The following is an 18791-nucleotide window of genomic DNA, read 5'->3' on the forward strand; positions in this document are numbered from 1 at the left end:
TTGCTAATAAAACAAGCTTTGGGGGAAACAATAATCATTAGAGATTTGGTTGCATCAACCTCTTACTGGACAACCCCCCTCCCTTCACCATTTCCGGGCCTTAGCTCATTCAAGGGGATTTCCTAAGGTTTCACCACCCTACTGCACCACAACACACTCCTAACTCTGTCATAAAGATACTACTCATAGAAGCTGGGATGCACCAGCTAGAGGACTGAGCCATGTAGCAGCCAAAATATGCTTTATTAAGAAAGCCTCCCTGGGGGCCTGGCTGGTTCAGTCAGTAGAGCACATGACTCTTGACCTCGGGGTTATAAGTTCGAGCCCCATGGTGGGTGTACAGATTACTTTAAAAATAAAATCTTAAAAAAAAAAATATCCTCCCCATCCAGGTCTTGTATGTCTCTGTGCAATAAACAGCTGAAACTAACAGCTTGAAACTGAAAGAGTTGAATCCGACAGGTTTTTCATGGGATACCTAAAACCATGCCCATATATCACAGATGAAATCCAAAGTGGGGCCAATTTCCAGATTAGCTGGCTATTCTGTGAAAGAGCCAATGAAATCAGAAAGTGGTAGAAGGCAATGTCCATGAAAGAAATAGTTTTCCGGCAAAGACACTAGGAGATGGGTCGTTCAGCTGAACTTTGGTCTTCAAACTATCACCAGCTAGTGTTACTAACCTCTCAGATTGATCCTTAAAATAAAAAGATTCCCAGCTATTTCAAAAGGCTGAAAGGATGATGAAGAAAACAGCTAAAAAGTGTTTTGTGTTCCTTAGAAGTGTTACATAAGCTCAAAACATACGACAATCTCCATATACATTAGTTATCGATAAGCATACAAATACTCCTTTATAAAAGGTAATGTTGCTCAAGATTTTAAATCTTGAATTTTTATAGAGAGATTTGTGTGTGTGACAAAAAGGATTTACTTCACTGTTTACAAATACATCAACTAATTCTCATCTACAGAACTGTAGATTTTACCATATCGATATACTAAAAACACACAACTATTAGGGAAAAAAAAACATACCTGCAAAGTCTATCTTGTAGCTGAATTTGGAAGTAGTAAAAGAAATGGAGCCACAAGGGTTTGTTTTGAAGCTTTTTTCGATATCTTCACTGCTAACTGAACACTGAATGTTGGTATCCGGCTTTAAGACAAACCAGAAAGTTTCATTTACCAGCTGTTCACATCAATGGCTTGGCCACAGAGGCGGTTCTGTGGTCACAAGAGACAGAGAATGGAGCGACACGGGGAACTCACTGATCGCCTGTTCTAGTTCCCACACACAGGGAGAATCACAGCTAAGCCAGCGTGTGCAAAACGGTGTCAGGATTTCCAGCAAAGAAACTCCAGGAACTGCTTAGAACCCCTCTTTCCAAATTGTTATGATTTTTACAAATTATTACAATAATTACAACTTCCTCACTGGCTCAAATCTCCTTTAAGCAGGCTTGGAAGTAAAAGAAGACCACAAGCTTTTGAGTATGGGTTCAAATTCCCTAGCTGTATGTGACTCTGGATGGATTCTGTGACCTTTTCTGAGTTTCAGTCTCTTGGCCTGTGAGAGTATTAGCATCTGCTTCAGAGCTGCTGGGAGGCTAAAGGAGAAAAGATACCTGTGGCATCTAACATGATACCTGTGGCATCTATCATAATACCTGGCGGACACAAGGTGCTTAATATGGGCTTGCTCTCTTCCCCTTCTCCTTGTCCACCAAACGGAACTTGGAGTTGCTCGGCCGTACTGACACTACACAACTCAGTCACACTCGCCCTCTGTACACGCAGTGAATGCACACTGCTTCTTCTAAATACATGATTGAGAAAACCTGGGGAAATGAAAAGGAAAAGGACTAGAAGGATTCCTCTTTTTTCTTTTAGTCAAGCTATCTGATGTCCTTAAGGTTGAATGTCCTTCAGGGTCTGCACTGGCACGCTGTGCGGCAGCAAGGTGGCGCTAAGTGGACCCGAGGCCCTTCTGGTAGGTTCTGGAAAGGAAGTACCTGAAACATGTGCCACTTCCCACACTCCGCCAGGTAAAACCAGCCCCACTGGGTGTCCGACGTGTCCATCTCATCCATTTCACTATCCGTCCTCTTGGGTAAGAATTCTTCCGCTTTGTGAAACATCTCCTGAGAAGCCAGAAAGAGGCAGAAGAAGAAATACTTTTTTTAATAACCAATGTACTTTTTCTACATCATTTTTCTTACTACAAAGAACTATATTCCAAGTGTCCTTCCCACAGTGACCCTTTAAAAATACCATTCTCTCTGGCATATTGACTCTGAAGATAAACATTTAACAAAGGCTGAATATCACTGCTTAACAGATAAGACAAATAATTATACACTCAGGTAAGACATATCAATGCCCATTCAACCATTTAAGTAAGCTGTGTCAATATCTATAAGCACTCCAAATTTTCAATATAGTGCCAAGAAATTTCTGTCTTATCATATGTTCACACATTTGGTCAAAAAGAATCCATGCTATCACAACTAGCTAAGACCAAATACACCTGAGATTTGTTTTAAACACTCATTATTCCATGCCATGGAAAGATGTTTATAATCTATAGTGTTGAGTACAAAAAAAGGTTATAATAAATAGAAATAGTATGATCCAATTTTCATAAAAATTCACCTATATTTACCCATGTGAATATATATGTATGTACATGTCTGTATGTGTATATGTACACACATACAGATAAAAAGTCTGAAAAAGCCCATACAACAATTTATCATAGCTTTTTCTAAGTGTCAGGATAACAATAATGACTATAGCAACCCTTATCTGGCTCTTACAGTGTGCCAGGTGCTAAGTAATGTACAGATAATAACTCATTTAGGATTCATGACAACCCGGTAAGATAGGTATTATTATCCCAAATTTATAAAGGAGGAAACTGGAGCACAGAGAGATCATACAATAGGGCAGCCAGGATCCAAACCCAGGCAGTCTGGATCCAGGGTCTGTGCGTGTAACCGCCATAGTATACTGCCTTATACTTCATTATCAACGATTCTACAATCTTCCCTATATCAAGTAACTTATGTCCACACTATCTTTGAAAAGGTTTAAACATTCTTGAGTAGAGATTGTGATAAAGAGAGGGTCACCAGAAAAGGGGTGATGAGGTTAGTCAAAGATGATTAACTTTATCTGGAATGTGTCCTCATTCCTTGAGGGTTTTTAAATAAATTAAATTTGCACAACTGATATATGAAAACAGTCCCTGTGCAAAAAGTCAGAACATTCTAGATAAAGCTAAACATGTTTTTGACCGTCCCTTCCATTTCTGGTATCTTCTCACTTTCCTTCTCCAGGGTTAACCAACACTATCACTTATTCTGTGTCTTTCCAATCTTTGTGTGTGTGTAATCATATACACACATACACACATATATGGTTATTGGTGATTTGTTAAAAATTTTATTTCCTACATCTTTGATTTTTTTTTTTTTTTACAAAGAATATGCACTACTTGGGTAATTTAGAAAATATTTGCTTTAAATTTCATTACTTAAAATGGTCCATCCTGTTTCCAGAAGCTGTGTAACCTGGCGTAAGCTTCTAATTACCTTGTCTAGGGCAGTTTCCTCTTCACAAAATAGAGATTAAAGGTTCCTTCCTCATTGGGCCATTGTTAGTAATGAATAAGATAATGCAGTAAAGTGCCAAGTACAGTACCTGAGCTCAATGAAGGGGGCTTGTTATTTTTTATTCATGTTTGGAAACTTCTCCAAGGAATGCTTTATGATTATTTTCTGGATTTTTCCTTCATGTTTTAAAGTTGACTGGCTGCTAAGAAATGAAAAATAGAACACTCTAGGGTCAAGAGCTTCAGGTATAGGACCCACTATTTGCCTTACACCTTTTAATCAGAAAATAAAGGCAATGATTTGAAATTTAAGATCAATTGTCCAGGTGAACTATTCACAACTCCTGCCCTTCCTCCTATTACTGTTCACATTGTTTGGCCATTTTACTGTGAGAAAGAAAGAAAGCAAGAAAAACCTAAATTTATTTTTTCTTCTGAAAATAACTCCCCAAATGTGGAAGGATAAGTTTAAAGGTAATATTTAAGATAAACATTTGGCTTATGAGTTCTATCTTTTCTCTACTAGAAAAGGGAAATGAAAACAAGAAATAGGAAGTAGAAAATACCCTTTATACAGTATACACGTATCATGTGTGCTTTGCTACGTCACACTGTCCCTAAGATCACACTTTAAGCCAGGTTACAAGTGTGTTTTACCAAAGTCCTTCCAGAACTTCCTGTCATAAGTAGCTTTGGGTTGGACCCAGGACAGACTCATCTTTATCCTTATTTTGGAGAAGTGAGCACTATAGAAAGGTGCCACCATACAGAACATTCCTAAAGCACTTCAAATTCTACAGAATTTTTTGTCTTCCATAGCCCCATGTGCAGGATAAGTCACTATCCTCCAATTAAAGTTAGGGGGGAAATGAAGCAGATAAAATGCAATTATTTTGTCTATAATCATAGAGTTAGCCAGGGAGCTAAGAGTTTTAGAATTCAGCTGGCCTGCCTGAGATAGAAGACAGGTGCACTGTGCTGCCGGGTGGGCAGATGGACCGGACACAGACAGGGTGAAGGCAGGGATCTGAAGGACGCCTGGGACACAGGATGGGAGATTGTAGGCTCTTCTGGGAGGGCTGCCCAGACAGCTGCAGGCACAAATTCCCCTCCCCGGGGGCACGGGAGAGGGCTGGCACAATTTCCCTCCCCCATCCCTCAGCATAAAGTAACCTCGGTAAGCAGCACAGTGCCAACAGAGTCAACCTAAACTGCTTACACCAAGCCCTGCTCCCCTGCACTCTGCGGGTGCTGCTTCACTAGGGCAAGTGTGCCTGAGAGCCAGAGCAGCAGGCTCCTCCCCCAGAAAGACCAGCACAAACCCCATAGCCACCAAGTCTCCTGACCACAGAGTGCTGCAAAGCTCCAGCTCTGCTGGAAATAGGATCTGGTTTCTTTTAACAAGCCAACCAGAGCATACCTAGTTAAAACTTGCCACACTCTGGACAAGGTCCAAACACTGCCCACTGCAGGCGAGGAGAGCCTCTGCAGACGACCGGCCTGAAGGACAGAACAGCCAAAGCATAGCAGCAGAGTGCACGCAGCACACACCAGAGACACTCCCTGAAGCACCAGGCCCTGGACACTATATGACCTCTTCTTCATAAAGCCATTACTCTCAGGAACAGGAAACATAACGGGCTTTCCTAACACACAGAAGAAGACAGACCTAGACAAAATGCCAAGATGGAGGAATTCATCCCAAAAGAAAGAACAAGAAAAGGTCATGGCCAGTGATCTGATTGAAGCAGATATAAGTAATATGCCTGATCCAGAATTTAAAACAACAATCATAAGGATACTAGCTGGGCTTGAGAAAAGCATAGAAGATACCAGGGAGCCCTTACTGCAGAGAAAAAAGACCTAAACACTGGTTAGGCCGAAATATACAAAAAAAAAAAAAAAGAAATGCTACAACTGAGATGTGAAACTAACTGGATGTAATGACCACAAGGATGGAAGAAGCAAAGGAATGAGTAAATGATATAGAAGATAAAATTATGGAAAATAATGAAGCTGAAAAGAAGAGGGAAAGATAAGTATCAGATCACAAATGTAGACTTAGGGAACTCAATGACTCCATAAAGCATAGTAACATTTGTATCATAGGAGTCCCAGAAGAAGAGAGGGAAAAAGGGGCAGAAGTTTTATCTGAGCAAATTATAGCTGAAAACTTCCCTAATCTGGGGAATGAAATGGACATCCAAATCCAGGAGGCACAGAGAACTCCCATCAAAATCAACAAAAGCAGGCCAACACCAAGACATACTGTAAAACTTGCAAAATATAGAGATAAGGAAAAAAATCCTGCAGCAAGAGAAAAGAAATCCCTAACTTACAAGGGAAAACAAATAAGGTTAGCAGCAGACCTCTCCACAGAAACTTGGCAGGACAGAAGAGAGTGGCATGATATATTCAACGTGCTGAGGAAAAATATGCAGCTAAGAATACTCTATCCAGCAAGGCTATCATTCAGAATAGAAGGAGAGATAAAGAGTTTCTCAGACAAACAAAAACTAAAGGAGTCTGTGACCACTAAACCAGCCCTGTAAGAAATATTAAAGGGGACTCTTCAAGCGGGGAATAAAAAGACCAAAAGCAACAAAGACTAGAAAGGAACAGAGAACATCACCAGAAACAACAACTTTACAGGTAACACAATGATACTAAATTCATGTCTTTCAATAATCACTCTAATTGTAAATGGACTGCTCCAATAAAAAGACATAGGGTTTTGGAATGGATAAAAAAACAAGACCCATCTATATGCTGCCTACAAGAGACTCATTTTAGATTTAAAGACACCTGTAGATTGAAAGTGAGGGGATGGAGAACCATTTATCATGCTAATGGTCATCAAAAGAAAGCTGGAGTAGCCATACTTACATAAGACAAACTAGATTTTAAACCAAAGACTGTAATAAGAGATGAAGAAGGACACTATATCATAACAAAGGGGTCTATCCAGCAAGAAAATCTAACAATTATAAATATTTATGCCCCCAACTTGGGAGCCCCCCAATACATAAAACAATAACAAACATAAAGGAACTCATTAGTAATAATAAAATAATAATAGGGGACTTCAACACCGCACTTACAGCAATGGACAGATCATCTAAGCAGAAAATCAATAAGAAAACAACTGACCAGATGGACTTAACAAACATATTCAGAACATTTCATCCTAAAGCAGCAGAATACAGATTCTTTTCAAGTGCACATGGGATAGTCTCCAGAATAGATCACATACTGGGTCACAAATCAGGCCTCAACAAGTACTACAAGATTGAGATCATACCATGCGTATTTTCTGACCACAATGCTATGAAACTTGAAGTCAACCAGAAGAAAAAATTGGAAAGACCACAAATACATGGAGGTTAAATAACATGCTACTAAAGAATGAACGGGTCAACCAGGAAATTAAAGAAGAAATTTAAAAAATACCTGGAAACAAATGAAAATGAGAACACAACAGTCCAAAACCTTTGGGATGTGGCAAAAGTGGTCATAAGACGGAAGTATGTAGCAATACAGACTTTCTCAAGAAGCAGGAAAAGTCTCAAATATACAACATAACCTTATACCCAAAGGAGCTAGAAGAGGAACAGCAAATAAAGCTTAAAGCTAGGAGAAGGGAAATAATAAAGATTAGAGCAAAAATAAATGATATAGAAACAAACAAACAAAAAAACCAGTAGAACAGATCAATGAAACCAGGAGCCTATTCTTTGAAAGAATCAATAAAATTGATATACCCCTAGCCGGACTTATCAAAAGGAAAAGAGAAAGGACCCAAATAAATAAAATCATGAATGAGAAGAGAGATAACAACCAACACCACAGAAATACAAACGATAATCAGAAAATATTATGAAAAACTATATGCCAACAAACTGGGCAATCTGGAAGAAATGGATAAATCCCTAGAGGGGCGCCTGAGTGGCTTATACGGTTAAGCATCTGCCTTCGGCTCAGGTCATAATCCCAGAGTCCTGGGATCGAGCCCCACATCGGGCTCCCTGCTCAGTGGAGAGCCTGCTTCTCCCTCTGCCTGCTGCTCCCCCTGCTTGTGCTCTCTCTCTCCCTCTCTCTCTTTCACTCTTGCTCTATCCCAAATAAATAAATAAAATCTTTAAAAATAAATAAATAAAATAAGTTCCTAGAAACTTACAAACTACCAAAACCGAAACAGGAAGAAATAGAAAATTTGAACAGACCAATAACCAGCAAAGAAATTGAATCATAAATTTTTCAAAAATACAGCCACTTTGGAAAACAGTGTGGAGGTTCCTCAAAAAATGAAAAATACAGCTACCCTATGACCCAGCAATTGCACTCCTGGGTATTTACCCCAAAGACACAGATGTAGTGAAAAGAAGGGCCATATGCACCCCAATGTTCATAGCAGCAATGTCCGCAATAGCCAAACTGTGGAAAGAGCCAAGATGCCCTTCAACAGATGAATGGATAAAGAAGATGTGGTCCATATATACAATGGAATATTACTCAGCCAACAGAAAGGATGAATACCCAACTTTTGCATCAACATGGATGAGACTGGAGGAGATTATGCTAAGTAAAATAAGTCAAGCAGAGAAAGTCAATTATCATATGGTTTCACTTATTTGTGGAACATAAGGAATAGCATGGAGGTCATTAGGAGAAGGAAGGGGAAAATGAAGGGGGGGAAATTGGAGGGAGAGATGAACCATGAGAAACTATGGACTCTGAGAAACAAACTGAGGGTTTTAGAGGCGAGGGGGTGGGGGGATGGGTTAGCCCGGTGCTGGGTATTAAGGAGGGCACGTACTGCATGGAGCACTGGGTGTTATACGAAAACAATGAATTGTGGATCACCACATCAAAAACTAATGATGTATTGCATGGTGACTAACATAACATAATAAAATAAAATTTAAAAAAAAGAAATAATACCAAATAAAATCAATGTGTAATATTATCATAAAAAAAAGTACCACCAGCTGTTCTCATAGGGCTAGAACAAACAATTCTAAAATTTGTATGGAACCACAAAGACCCTGAATAGCCATAGCTATCTTGACAAAGAAAAGCAAAACTGGAGGCATCACAATTCTGGACTTCAAGTTATATTACAAAACTAGTCATCAAGACAGTTATGGTACTGGCACAAAAACCGACACGTAGATCAATGGAACAGAACAGAAAACCCAGAAATGGACCCTCAACTCTATGGTCAACTAATCTTTGACAAAGCAAGAAAGAATATCCAATGAAAAAAGGCAGTCTCTTCAACAAATGACTGTTGGGAAAACTGGACAGCCACATTCAGAAGAATGAAAGTGGACCACTTTCTTAAACCATACACAAAAATAAATTCAACTAGACATGTCCTCAGAGGCAAGGGAAACAAAAGCAAAAATGAACTATTGGGACTTCATCAAGATAAACATCTTCTGCACAGCAAAGGATATAATCAACAAAACTAAAAGGCAACCTACGGAATGGGAGAAGATATTTGCAGATGACATATCTCATAAAGGCTTAGTATCCAAAAATCTATAAAGAATTTATCAAACTCAACACCCAAAAAAAACAAATAATCCAGTTAAGAAATGGCAGAAGAGGGGCGCCTGGGTGGCTCAGTCATTAAGCGTCTGCCTTCGGCTCGGGTCATGATCCCAGGGTCCTGGGATCAAACCCTGCATCGGGCTCCCTGCTCCGCGGGAAGCCTGCTTCTCCCTCTCCCACTCCCCCTGCTTGTGTTCCCTCTCTTGCTGTCTCTCTCTCTGTCAAATAAATAAATAAAACCTTAAAAAAAAAATGGCAGAAAACATGAATAGACGTTTTTCCAAAGACATACAGATGGCTAATAGCACATGAAAAGATGCCCAACATGACTCATCAGCAGGGAAATACAAATCAAAACCACGATAAGACACTACCTCACACCTGTCAGAATGGCTAAAATTAACAACACAGGAAACTTAGATGTTGGTGAGGATGCGAAGAAAGGGGAAACCCCTCACACTGTTAGTGGGAATGCAAATGGGTGCAGCCACTCTGGAGAACAGTATGGAGGTTCCTCAAAAAGTTAAAAATAGAACCACCCTACAACTCAGCAATTGCACTACTAGGTATTTACCCAAAGGACACAAAAATACTGATTTGAAGGGACAGACGCCTGCACCCCAATGTTTATAGCAGCATTATCAACAATAGCCAATAGAAAGAGCCCAAATGTCCATCAACTGATGATATATATATATCATCATGCATATGTCCATGATATTTATATATATATAATATGCACAATGGAATATTATTCAGACATAAAAAGAATGAAATCTTGTCATTTGCAATGACACGGATGGAGGTAGAGTGTACTATACTAAGCAAAATAATTCAGTCAGAGAAAGACAAATACCATGTAATTTCACTCAGATGTGGAATTTAAGAAACAAAACAGATGAACATAGGCGGAAAAAAGAGAGAGAGGCAAACCATAAAACAGACTCTTAACTATAGAGACCAAACTGAGGGTTGCTGGAGGGGAGGTGGGTGGGGGGATGTGATAAATGGGTAACGGGTATTAGCAGGCACTTGTGATGAGCACTGGGTATTACATGTAAGTGATGAATCACTAAATTTTACTCCTGAAACTAACATTACACTATATGTTAACTAACTAGAATTTAAATAAAAACTTGAAACAAAACAAAAAATAGAATCATAGAGTTAGCAGTACAAAGAAGATTAAAGAAACACCCAAGGCCTCTTGAGCGTCACTTCTTCATTAAACTGCCAACCCCCATGGCCTCATTTTCACATACAGACAGTTGCTCCTTCTCTCCTGTTGCCAAAGCTTAATTTGGTTGCTTTGCTTCCCAGATACTATGGCTCTTTGCAAAGACTTAGTTCATAAGACTAAGTCTTAGGTTTTCTACCATAAGTTTCCCCTCCAAAGGAAGGGGCTATTCTGTGTCATTAGGTTCAAAGAGTAAGTCAAGTTTAAATTAGTAACTTTAAAATACAATGGATCTAGATTAGAACATTTTTATGGGCAATAAAAGGAATGTGTGCAAGTTGTCTATCATGGAGTAGACAATTAATAAATGCTAGCTGAATGAATTAGTTTAGCCACCATGCCGATTTTCAGTTTTTAATTGGCAGGACTGATACTTCCTGCACACCAGGTTATGAAGAAAAAAGGTAGTATAAAGTGAAAAAGCATTTTGTAAAATTTCAAGTGCAGGGGGTATGTTGGTGGTATCTGTCTATAATGCCATCTATTCCAAAGACAGTATTATTTATGGGGCCTGGGAACAATTAATCTGGATCATCAAATAGAAAGGCTATGTGGAAAATGAGTGTAAAGTCAAAATCCCAGTCCATAGGAGAAAAATAAACCAACTTCCAGACTGGTTAAAAGCTTTCTGATAAGTTTATTGTAGTTAACAAAATGTATTACGTTCGTATAATCTTGAGAAAATCATATTTGGTAATGAAAACTTCCTTGTCTCTATAGAAAGAAGATCCAAAGCTTGCTACTAAAAGCTTGAAAGCAGGGCGGAACTTGTGGAATGACAGAGTAAGGAGCTCAGTGGACCTTCTCCCCAGCAAAACCACATTCTAATTGGTGAACAGTATTTTAAAGAATAAAAACAAACAAAAAACATATAAAGTCTCTAGAAATTGTCCTAAGGGCATACAGCAAATGGGAGAAACATTTAATCAAGAAAATCTACTAAATCTCAGAACAGGCAAGAGTCTGGCATTTGACTAAGATATAGTCCATTACCCCCATTCCACCAATGCTATGTTACAGAAGATCTACCTCAGTCATGTGCAGAAAAGAAGACAGGAGCTTCCTTTCCCTCCAGCTCCTAGTCCTGGGCTAGTTTCATCCTGGAAGGGGCAGACTGCTAGTGTTTCTCATCTTCTTCAGCCTAGAGGTATAGGTCTATTCTGAGCAGGCAACAGAGGAGACTGACCTCCTGGCTCCTCCACCCAGTCCCAGTTCATTTGGTGGAACTCTACTCCAGGCCCAGTAGGTTAAGAATACTGAGTCCTGATTGCTACCAACCTAGTTGAAGACCAGCGCTGCCAATACCCCTTCTATCTAAAGTGCAGGTATCCCTGTGGGAAAAGTCAGCTCCCACCTCCAGCCCCAAGTGTAGTGGCGCAGGGGTTCTACTGAAGGGAAAAAGCACACCATAAGGACAAAGAGCTCCACATCTCTCTCTGAAGGGACTGACTTTATTTGGAACAGAAAATAGAGAACCTCATACCTAAGAACATTATTGAAAAAAAAAAATGGAAATCTTGAGGAAAAACAACCAAGAAGCCCAAAGCCCTAATACAAGCCAAATGGTAGAGAATACAGAAATTTAATACAGAGAACCAGGGATAACCAAGAAAAGCCCTCCTGGAATTACAATTAACCATGAGAGTCAGGAAGGCTGTGTACAAGCACTAGGTTGAATCCACCCAGGAATGATCAGAGCAGGTCATGGGACAAACGTGAAAACATTTCCTAAGCTGCACATGGGTGGATCAACACAGGGTGGAAGTGTCACTGGCACAAGGGGCTTAAACACAGCCTCTGACCAAACAGTGAATAACTGTCCTTTCTCCACTAAACCTTACTTTTATTAAAAAAAAATAATAATTCAGTTATCTATATGTTTGTGGGTCTATTTCTGGAATCTGTTCTGTTCTAATAATCATTTTCTCTATCTTGCTGCCAATACTACACTGTTTTGATGACTGTAGTTTCACACTGAATCTTTAAATCAGGAGTGTTAGTGCTCCAAATTTGTTCTTTTTCAGAATTGCTTGGCTATACTAGGTCCTTTCAATTTTGATTGGGATGGCGTAGTGATCTATTTGGAGATCACTGCCATCTCAACAATATTGAGTATTCCAACCCACAAATGAGGCATATCTCTTGACTTATTTACGTCTTAACTTTTTTCAGTAATGTTTTCTGGTTTTCAGTGTATAGATCTTGTACATCATTTATGCAAGATTCATGCCTAAGTATTCCATATTTCTTTTATAATTGTAAATGGAATTGCATGTAAATTTCAATTTCTGATTGAATGTTGCTTGTATTTAGAGATACATTATTTTTTGTACATGGATCCTGTATTCAGCAACCTTACTAAACCCTTATTTGTTCTAGATTTTTGGACATTCCATCAGATTTTCTAGGCATATATCTATAAAATAGGCATTTTATAGATAGATACAGATAGCCTCACTTTCTTTTAGCATATAGATGCCTGTTATTTCTTTTTCATGCCTTCTTTTTCTTGCCTTATTGCACTGATTATCATCTCAAGTACAATGTCAAATAAAGAATGGACATCATTTGTTTGTTCCTGGTCTTAGTGAGAAAGTATTCAGTCTTTTACTCTTAAGTCTGATATTAGATATAGGTATTTTGTAGATGCCCCTTATGTTAGGGGTCTCCAAAATCACCCTTGGTCTCATAGGAGAAGGACTCACAGGACTCGGAAGTTGTTCTACTCACGGTTACAGTTTATTATAGTAAAAATATACACAGTGAAATAAGCAAAGGGGAAAAGCGCATGGAGTGACATCCAGAGGAAACCACGCATAAGCTTCCAAGTGTTCCCTCCCAGTGGAGTCACATAGGACACACTTAATTCTCCCAGCAACCATATGTGACCAGTGCAAAATGTTGCCAACCCAGGATGCTCACCTGAGCCTAGGTGTCCAGGGTTTTTACTAGGAGTCAGTCATACAAGTATATAGCACCCTACGTGACTGACCTCAGCTGCTGACATTCCAGACCTCCAGAGAGAAAGCAGCTGTTCACCATAAATCACATTGCCAGTGTAAACTATCTGGATAAACTGGTATAGCATAGCTCAAGATCTCAGGTATGCAAATACACTCATTAGACAAACTATTCTAAGAGCTCAGTTCTCTGGAGCCAGGGAAAGGACAGTCATGGAAACAGGCCTTTCTTGAGAATGTACATGGTTTGAGCACCCTAGGCCTGCTGAGTTAGCCCTTTTCTGCATACCCCTTATCAGGTTGAGCAAGTTCCCTTCTATTCCTAGGTTGCTGAGAGTTTTTATCAGGGATACTAGATTTTGTCAAATGCTTTCCTGCATACATTGAAATGATCATATTGTTTTTCATTTTAGTTTGTTTATATGGTGAATTACTTTGTTGCTGTTCAAATATTAAACCAACCTTGCATTTTTAGGATAAACACCATTTGGTAATTATGAATTAACCTTCTTATATGTTAGACTCAATTCGCTAAAATTTTGCTTAAAATGTTTGTATCTATGTTCATTAGGGATATTCATCTATAGTTTCTTGTAATGTCTTTGGTTTTGGTATCAGGGTAATGATGGCTTCATAGAATGAGTTGTGAAGTATAACCTTCTCTTCAATTTTCTGAAAGCTTGTGCAGAATTAGTATTGTTTCTTCCTTAAATATTGTTAGAATTTACAGGGAAACCATCTGTGCCCGGAGTTTTCTTTGTGGGTAGGCCTTTTCCATAAATTTAAATTCTTTAACAGATTTGGGATTATTCATGTTATTTCTTCTTGAGGGAACTTTGGTAGTCTGTGTCTTAGGATATGCCCATTTCATCTAAGTGGCCATACTGATTGACATTAAATTGTTCATAACATTCCCTTATTACCCTTTAATGTCTGTAGTGATGTTACCTCTCTCATTTTCAGTAATAATTTGAATTCTTTTTCTCCTGATCTGTCTGGCTGGAGGTTTATCAATTCTACTGATGTTCCTCAAAACAAACAAACAAAAAAACAGCTTCCGCTTTCATTAATTTTTTGGTTTTCGTTTCAGTAATTTCCATTCTAAATTTTATTTCCTTGCCCCTGCTTGAGTTTAATTTGCTCTTCTTTTTCTAGTTTCTTAAGGAGGAAGCTGTAGTCACTAATTTGTGACGTTTTGTTTCCAATATAGGCATCAAAGTAGCCATAACTTTCCCTCTAAGTACTGTTATAGCAACATACCACAAATTTGATATGTTGTCTTCACATTTTCTCTCTTTGATTAATGGGTTAAAGTGTTATTTACTTACCAAATGCTTGCAGGTTTTACAGATCTTTCTTTTACTGAATTCTAATTTAATTCCATTTTGATCAGATAGCATACTGTACATGACTTGAATTCTTTTAAATGTACTAAGACTTGTTTTACAGCCCAGAATACGGTCTATCACGTGAAATGTTCCCTATGTAGTTGAAAAAAAAAACAAAACTGTATTCAACTGTTGTTAAGTGTAATGGTCTATAAATGTGAATTAGGTCAAGTTGGTTGATGGTGTTGTTCGAGTCCTCTGTATCCTTGCTCATGTGTACCTACTTATTCTAGCAATTACTGAGAGAGGAGTATTAAAATCTCCAACTAGAATGGGATTGATTTGTCTATTTCCCTTTACAGTTCCATTAATTTCGCTTCATGTATTTTGAAGCTCTATTATCAGGTATATAAATGTTTAGGATTGTTATTGATTAACTGAACTCTTTATCATAGGAAATGACATCCTTTATCCCTGATAACATCATTAATCTGAAATCTAATATACCACTCAAGCTTTCTCTTGACTGGTGTCAGCACCATAGCTCTCCTTCCATTTAGTTTTATCCTGTCTGTGTCTTTATATTCGAAGTGTGTTTCTTGTAGACAACTTAGAGTCAGGTCTTACTTTTTACTCTAATCTGACAATCTGTGTTCCAATTGACATGTATGCAGCATTTACTTTGGTATGATTATTGATATAGTTAGGTTTAAGTTTATCATCTTGTTATTTGCTTTTGTTCCATCTGTTCTTTGTTCCCCTTTTCATCTTTTTCAATCTCCTTTTAGATTGAGTACTTTTAGGATTCCATTTTATCTCCTTTGGTGGATTAACTATAATTCTTTGTCTACACACACCATTTTCATTGCCTCACTTTCCATTCACTCTAAAACCCACTCTAATTTAGTTTTTCTAGCTTCTGGCCCAGTATCTTCCACCACCATCACAAACAAGCAAACAAACAAGAAACAGCACTTGCTAGGACTTCCAATGAGCTTCAACGTTGCTAAATCCTATGCTCTTTTATCAGTTCTCATCTTACTTGACCACTCAGTAACATTCCACAGTTTACCCTTTTCTTGATTCCCATGAAATCATACTCTCTAGATTGTCTTGAATTTTTGGCCACAAGTTCTTGATCTCCTTTGTACCTTAATTTCTATGCAGCCTGTAACTTTTAGGCTCTGTGGGCTCAGTCCTAGCCCCTTTTCTTGTCTTTCTCAGCATCTTCGAAACATGGTCCTCTAGAATTATGAAGTAGTTCACAGGCATTTTCAGAGAAGAAATTAAAGAAATTTGTTCATATATATTTTGTAAAGTTGAAATATAAGAGTAATAATGATTTTCATGAAAATTTAATTTCTTTAAAGTTACCAACTATGTCATTATGTTCAGTCTATGCTGATCAGTTCATATCAGCTAGTGTTCAGCAAATATGATGGTGTAAAACCAAGTAAACTTTCACATCATTTTAAAACAAAGCCTCAAATCAATTTACTTTGTTGATAAGGTAGAGAAGAGACCAAGAATAAAGAGGCATTCCTCAGCTAAAACAGGTAAAGGTCTTGATATCGTTGAGAAACTGTCAGTCCAAATTTAATGCCCAACCAAATTGTGAAAAGAAACAAGCTACTGACAAAATTTCTTTATTAAATGACTATTGGAAGTCACAGAGTATCAATGGTACATGTTATGAGAGAGCAATTATTATCACATGAGTGTTTCAGCATATACTTTGTTTTAAAACTGAACAAACTACTTGTAGAGAAAACATAAATCAGTTCTTACAGCATATATACTCTGTAATGAGGCAGAAGTACTCAACAACTTTTTGTTCTGCTTATCAGTGAAAACTCACAGCACAAAGACAGTTTTCATTTAGACGATGATGCTTCTGTGAGCTGTGACATGGGCTGGAAAAGGTGCAACCCACTCAAAACTGACAGACCACGAGCTATACAAACAGCAAGAAAAGGTATTGCTGCATCACTAAAAGGCGTTTTAAACACATGGAACAATTAGAAAGAAGTAAACAATATGCCTCCTGATTGTAAGTGAATGTTGAAGAAAACAATGAAAATTAAGTATCAGCAAATCTTGACAACTCAGTATGTGCTCTCGAATGTGTGGAAATGGCAGTGTTTGCAAAATCACCCTTCTACTTGAGTTTAAAGGGTATCAAGGAAAAAAGTGCTGACAAGAGTTTCCAAAAGGACAGATGAGATAAAAATATTTCTTTATGATGCTGATAACACTAACAGCCATTCTTGATTCCCAGAGGCCTGCTTCAGTATAAAGCTAAAATACACTCAGCATCTGAAATAACCTAAACCTACTATTTCAAGGCCAAAATTCCCAATTTTTAATGAGGAGAACAAGGTACCAGATTTTTCAGTCACGAAACTATGCTACAAATGGTTCGATTGCTAGGGTGTGATTCCTTCCCAGAATCTGATGGCTTTCTTCACTCATCAGAGAGTGAGACTGATTTTATTATTGTGGATATATAAAGAACACATCCAAATGTTACAACATAACTCGAACAGATACTTTCCAGAGACTGAAGTAATCAAAGAATGACTAAGAATACATTTGCTCCTATCTTCCAAATGTTCGGGCTGGTTAAAACATTTGCTCCTACAGTTACTTAATCTTTTAAGTGTGTCAATTTGGCAACTGATTGGACACTAGGAATAGTCTTCAGGGAGAAATCTTCTCATACTTTCTCAATATGTGTTTGATCTTGGCATTCTAAAACATCTGACAGAGCCAGCAAACACCAGTTGCAAATCCTGACAATCTATAATTATAACATGGAATTTCCTAATTTAGTAGAAATACAGGGTAAAAAAAAAAAAAAAAAAAAAGTCAGGGATGCCTGGGTGGCTCAGTCAGTTAAGCGTCTGCCTTCAGCTCAGGTCATGATCCCGGGGTTCTGGGATCAAGCCCCGCATCGGGCTCCTTGCTCAGCGGGGAGCCTGCTTCTCCCTCACCCTCTGCCTGCCGCTCCCCCTGGTTGTGCTTGCTCTCTTTCTGTCAAATAAATAAATATATAATCTTTAAAAAAAAAAATCAGTGTCTGGATCTAACCTACATCTCAAGCTATCTTTCAACAAGTTAGATCAAAAACTAATGATGTACTGTATGGTGACCCAACATAATAAAATAAAATAAAGTAAAAATAAATAAATAACAAGTTAGATACATACTTTGTAAGAGGCTGCAAAACTATCTTTTTTCTATAATAAAAACATTAATTTTTTAAATACTACTTTCTTGTTTAAGATTGGTGATCTGCAACGGTACTAAAAGTTTGAGAAACACTGTCCTAGGGGTCTCGTTTACTGTCATGATTTTAAAAGCCAAAGACTTTAAAAGACTAAGACCAAAACTGCCACTTCTAACCCACTCTCCAGACCCACCTACCAATTGCCTCTTTGGCTTTATTGCTTGAATGCTTCATAGGCACATTAAACCTATAACAGGCCCAAAGCCAAACTCTTGGTCTCGGCCGTATCTTCCCCTTTCCCGATCTCCCCATCTTAGTGAAAATATTTCATTCCTCCAGCTGCCTGTGCCAGAAACCTAGCACTCTTCATCCAAAGCGCAGCCTGGATGGATCCACCTATGTGTCTCTCTCCCTGCTATCACCAATTTAGTCCAGATCACCTTCATCCTCACCATGGACTACACTATAGCTCCCTAAGTGGTCTTACAATGGCCTTTCCGATGGCCCTCGATATTAGTTTTCAACTGCTGCTGGAACAAATTACCACAAACTTAGTGGCTTAAAGCAACACAAATTTATTATCTTACACCTCTGTTGAAGTCTGACATGGAACTCACTAGGCTAAAATCACCATGGGCTTGATTCCCTTCTGGAGGCTGTAACGGGGAATCTGTTTTGTTGGCCTTTCCAGCTTTTAAAAGTTACCCACATTTCTGGCCTTGTAGCCCCCTTACTTAATCTTCCAAAGCCAGCAATGTCGACTATTCTTCCACAACAACACCTTTCTCTGACTCACTTTTGTCTCCTTCTTCCGCTTTTAAGGATGCTTGTGATTACACTGGGCCACCTGGATAATCCAAAGTA

The 18791-nt window shown here is 38.4% G+C and overlaps 1 protein-coding gene and 1 long non-coding RNA gene across 5 annotated transcripts in view; both read right to left on the reverse strand.

Moving 5' to 3' along the window:
- LOC144382337 (uncharacterized) overlaps positions 1-18791 on the reverse strand; it is a 1106857-nt gene that overhangs the window by 634663 nt on the left and 453403 nt on the right. The window lies entirely within an intron of this gene.
- The window catches only part of PARP11 (poly(ADP-ribose) polymerase family member 11), a 41347-nt gene that overhangs the window by 16481 nt on the left and 6075 nt on the right, over positions 1-18791 (reverse strand). The window contains exons 2-4 of one of the 4 annotated variants that reach the window (XM_078075489.1): positions 3707-3817; positions 2017-2145; positions 1040-1160 (exon numbers count right to left, since the gene is read on the reverse strand). In XM_078075489.1, coding sequence (XP_077931615.1) covers positions 1040-1160; positions 2017-2142 — 247 coding nt within the window. In that variant the 5' untranslated portion in view covers positions 2143-2145; positions 3707-3817. Of the gene's footprint in view, positions 1-1039; positions 1161-2016; positions 2146-3706; positions 3821-18791 lie in introns of those variants that run through there. The other 3 variants (XM_036082101.2, XM_036082100.2, XM_078075490.1) reach the window with 3 other exon arrangements.

Source organism: Halichoerus grypus, chromosome 6 (genome assembly GCF_964656455.1).
Source record: "Halichoerus grypus chromosome 6, mHalGry1.hap1.1, whole genome shotgun sequence".
NCBI lineage: Eukaryota > Metazoa > Chordata > Mammalia > Carnivora > Phocidae > Halichoerus > Halichoerus grypus.